This window comes from Palaemon carinicauda, chromosome 22 (genome assembly GCF_036898095.1).
Source record: "Palaemon carinicauda isolate YSFRI2023 chromosome 22, ASM3689809v2, whole genome shotgun sequence".
NCBI classification, from domain to species: domain Eukaryota; kingdom Metazoa; phylum Arthropoda; class Malacostraca; order Decapoda; family Palaemonidae; genus Palaemon; species Palaemon carinicauda.
The window spans coordinates 88,936,057-88,941,175 of NC_090746.1; the positions used below are offsets into that span (position 1 = coordinate 88,936,057).

The 5,119-nt window shown below is 32.3% G+C and overlaps 1 protein-coding gene across 4 annotated transcripts in view; it reads left to right on the forward strand.

The window, feature by feature from the left end:
• The first annotated feature begins 3,688 nt into the window (after positions 1–3,688).
• Ptp36E (protein tyrosine phosphatase 36E) overlaps positions 3,689–5,119 on the forward strand; it is a 208,800-nt gene continuing 207,369 nt past the window's right edge. For all 4 annotated transcript variants that reach the window (XM_068346503.1, XM_068346505.1, XM_068346504.1 and 1 more), the window contains exon 1: positions 3,689–3,914. In XM_068346503.1, the coding sequence (XP_068202604.1) occupies positions 3,797–3,914 (118 nt within the window). In that variant the 5' untranslated portion in view covers positions 3,689–3,796. The remainder of the gene's footprint in view (positions 3,915–5,119) is intronic.

Sequence of the window (5,119 nt, forward strand, 5' to 3'; positions counted from 1 at the left end):
CTTGCTTTGGAATGAACTATCAATTCTATGACATTGTGGTCTGAAATTCCCGTGTTATACACTATTATTTCTTTAACATAATTCACCTCATTCACAAATACTAGATCTAGGACATTTTCCTTTCTTGTTGGAATGTGGTTTATTTGTTGCATATTATGTTCTAATAGCATATCTTGAAGCTTTTCAAATTGCCTCTTATCTTCTGCGCTACTATTACTATCTTTTTTATATGTATACATACAACCACTTTCTTCTATCCGTTCTTTCCAATCCACGAAAGGAAAGTTAAAATCTCCGGATAGGAGTATATTCCACTCTTTATGGTTTCTACATATATCATCTATTTTTTCTATTATTATGTCAAACTCCTTAGTGTTTGGGGGTCTGTAAACTACAATATTCATTAGTTTTTCAAATTCAAATTCTACCGCAATCAATTCACATTCTGTGTTGCTGTATTTTTCACATACTTTTCCTTGATTTATGTCTCTTCCATATATTGCGGTTCCCCCTTGATTCCTATTTTTTCTGTCTGATCTATAAGTTTGGAAACCCTTTATCTGGTCATCACTGCCAGTCTCTTGGGAATACCATGTTTCACTTATATTTAATATATCTATTTTTTCAATTTGGGTTAGTTCTTCTAAGAACTCTAATTTCCTTTTAGAGTTACTCGTGACTAAACCCTGTGCATTCATTACTATTATGGTTTGTGTTTCATCCCCATTATTTAATATTGGTAATAATATGGATTCTCCCATGCTTCCTTCCTGTTCTGATTTGATGTTCTTTTCTTCATTTCCCGGAATTCTGCCATTAAAAAATCCAACTTTTCTATTATATTTGCTCTTTCGCCTTCATATTTATTTGTGTGTGTATACCTGCAACTGTCCCCATATCTGCACCAACCCCTGGCATTATAGATGCATTCTTTGTAGTTGGGCTCTAAATGTGCCGGTTTGGGTTGAAAGGCCTCATATCTTGGGGCTCTTGGTTCAAAGCGCGGTATATACACGGCCTGCTTTTTTGTTTCTTTTTTTGTTTCTTTTTTTGCTTTCATTTTTCTTTTCAGTTTGCTGAGTTTTCTTACTTTCATTCATGGTTGCAGGATGCATATATCGACATTTTTTGTTGTAAATGCATCCTTTTCCTTCTTTTAGGTTTTTGCATATTTTTGGATGGAGATCTCTGCATTCGTCTCCATATCCGTCTAAATACGCACATTTACCATATATTTCATAATTATGTCATATCTTTGGATGCTTGTAGTAGCATCTTTCGCCAAATCTGCAATTCCCTCTTTTCAGCATATTGCAGACTATATCCTTCTTTTCTATTTTTCCTTGTTCTTGCTCTTCCCTAAAATTATGTAGGTCCGGGTAGAGTCTCTTGGGTCTATTATTTGTTTCCATCTGGTAATTTATTTCTTCATAAGTATGTTGTTGGATGGCATCATAGGTTATATCAATGATTTCTTCTGCATCCTTACACATATCCTGTTCATTGTTCTCTTCTTCTTCTTTTTCTTCTTCTTCTTCTTCTATTTCTTCTTCTTCCTCTTCTTTATCTTCAACTATTTGCAGAGAGAGAGAGAGAGGAGAAGAGAGAGAGAGAGAGAGAGAGAGAGAGAGAGAGAGAGAGAGAGAGAGAGAGAGAGAGAGAGAGAGAGATTCTGATTAATTATGTGAGCCTAGATTGTCTTCTGGTTTATTACAAATATTTCCTCACGAATAAACTCCAAGGATGGCAAGCAATGGCTTATGATGGCTTATGTACTATAATGATGAAAACGGATGCTCGGTTATAGTTAGTTAACTCTCTCGTTTTCTTCTGCAGTTTGCACACAGCGAGGTCTCCTAACTGTAGGATGGCTTTTCAAATTTTACCCTTTATCGTATGGATTTAGCTCTCTATACTGTCATTTCGTGCATGTCAAGATGATTGGTTATGCCTTTTTTTTCGAAAATCTTGGGAAATGCAGCTCAATTATACTTCTCGGAGTTTGGGGTGAAGTTTCCGGTGGGTGGGAAGCTCCAACTATTATTTTAAGGCTGCCTGGATGTTGATGATAGTGCCACCAGTCACCGTGACACTGCCAGTTGAAATCTGGTAAGACCAGGGACCAGGTTCCAGATTCCAGGTTCCTCCCTCCACGACGCTAAGTTTCCGGCCGCAGTTGGGTGGGAAGCTCCAACCATTATTTGAAGGATGCCAGGATTATGATGTCAGTGCCACCAGTCACCGTGACACTCAGCTGACGTCTGGTAAGACCAGGGACCAGGTTCCAGATTCCAGGTTTCTCCCTCCACAACACTATGATTGTGGTCACATTACTAGATGAGTAAGTGCAGAGCGCTGCAATCTGCAGAAAGTTCACTGTCATTAGTTACCTCCTACACTTACACAGACAGCACAGCTTGCATACTTTTACTTTCAACTTCCAGAGCCTGTCTAATATATTAGGCAACTTCTTTGGTTAGTAACGCATTTCCGTTATGTTCATTACGTTAAATAAATTACTATGGCTGCTAAGAAGTCAAATTCATTATTCATTCTTTCCATTTACACCATAATAAAAAAATACTGCGTTCATTCTAATAAAAATCCAGATATTTTGATAAAACATTTAGCATTAAACCTTTAAAATCGTGCTGACTGGAATGTGTCTTTTACTGAGCGAAGTTGCAAAATGTTACGTCGTTGTAACCTAGCGTCATTAGAAGTGTGAAGAAGGTAAGAGTTGCCAGTCAGTGACTTTCAAACTAGAATGACTGAAATTGGGTCGCAGGACTTTTGCTGCATACGACACATATTCTTTTTATCAAAATGATTATTTTACCAATTCCTGTTGGCTTTTAATAATGATAACTCTGTTATTAATAATTGTTGCTTAATTTTCTGCTTAATCTATCTTGAACAGGTTTCAGATTTTTTTTCCATAATTCTTTTTTGGAATCCTTTTATTCATCAATAATTCTTATGTCTTTTCTTCGTTATATCTTCCTCTATTCCAACTGTTATTCCTTTTATTTCCAGGTTATTTCTAGTAATTCCTCTCCTGCTTTTGCATCTTTCTTTCCATCTTTCCATTTACATTTTCTTCTATTTCCCTTAGTCTTCTTCCTCTTTTACTTTGAGGTCAATAAAGTGCGTTTATCTTCAATTGTCCTCACTCTTACGTAAGACGTAAGATCCTTCACGCGATTCGAGGACGAACCTTTCAGTCTTCTCCAAAGTGGCTGGTTGAAAGGATTCCTTCCCTCCTTCTTGGATATCCCGATTTCAATTTCTTTCAGTCTACGTATCTAAGGAGAGATCTAATGTGTACAAAAAGAAAAACATGAAAAAATTGACCTATTTAAATCAAACTGAAATTATTGCCCTCATTTTAGTTTACGAGGAAAGCTATAGGAAAGTATAACAAAAGAGTAACTGGTGCGTAGGCAAAAGTCTGTTTATAATTGTTATTTTTGTGTAAAAGAATTAGAATTTGACTTTGAGAAGTAGATCAAATTGAAATTATTTCCTTCTTTTTAACTTACGAGAAAAACGACAGGAAGGTATATCGAAGGATTAATTGGTGCATAAAGCAAAAGACTGATTATATTACTATTAGATATTTTCCGGAAACACTCGAGGGAAATAAAGCAAGATAAGAAATAAGGAAAGTGATCTAGAGACAACAATAAAACACAAAAACATAAAAAAATGAAAACGGCTGAGTAACATCGTTCACTCACGAGTACCTCTTAACCATCAAATACTTGAAGCTCAGCGAAAACATTTCTATAAAAGAATGGCGTCTATAATTGATCTCACAATGGAAGAGGAGGATGATATGGCCTCTATTCTGGTGCCTTTTAATGACAGCACATTTTTCGTCTACTTCAATCGCAGTCAGAGAAATGTAACAAGTAAGTACGCAGTGCTTTATGTTGCTGTAAAACAAAATCACATACATGCACTTGCATAGAAACACCTACACAAAAACAAACACACATACAGACACACACACGTATATACATATATATATATAAATAAATATATATATATATATATATATATATATATATATATATATATATATATACACTGTATATATACAGTATATATATACAGTATATATATATAAATATATATACATATATATATATATATATATATATATATATATATATATACATACATATATATATATATATATATATATATATATAAATATATATATATATATATATATATATATATATATATAATAACCCACACTGTATGAAAATTAAAATTTATCTAGCTTTCGAATGTACCATCTCCCTTCCTCTTCAGAAACGGAAGGGAGATGGTCCCTTCGATAAATAAATTTCAATTTTCATACATTGTGGGTTATGTTATTTATCATAAACACACGGAAAATTGTGTATTTTAACGTATATATATATGTATACATATTGTATGTATGCATGTATATATATATGTATATATATATATATATATATATATATATACATATATATATATATATATATATATATATATATATATATATATATATATACATATATATATATATATATATATATATATATATATATATATATATATATATCAGAACATTACAAATGAGAGCTGACAAATGAACACAGAAAATTGAACGCAAGATAACAGAACAGTAATATTTAAGCACCGATACTTAAGCGCCATAAATCCAAAACATGGTTATCACAGTCGATTTGCTATGTGGTTATTACAATAGCTGGTTACCAATGTTAAAATCATCCTACTTCCTAAATATTGTTAAACAATTCTGGGATAGGTTTACTCCCTTATCAATAAATAGAGAAAACTAAATGTGAAATTTTCAATATTTATTTGTATACATATTAAACACACATACAACACACACATGTATATATATATAAATATATATATATATATATATATATATATATATATATATATATATATACTTATTTTTATATCTTCATATACATATATATGTATATATAAATTTGTATGTATATATACATATAGCATATATACACACAGATATATGCATATATACTTTCAATGAAGCTTAGAAACAAAAAGTTTTTTCGTAATAAATTTCTCTCTCTATACTCTT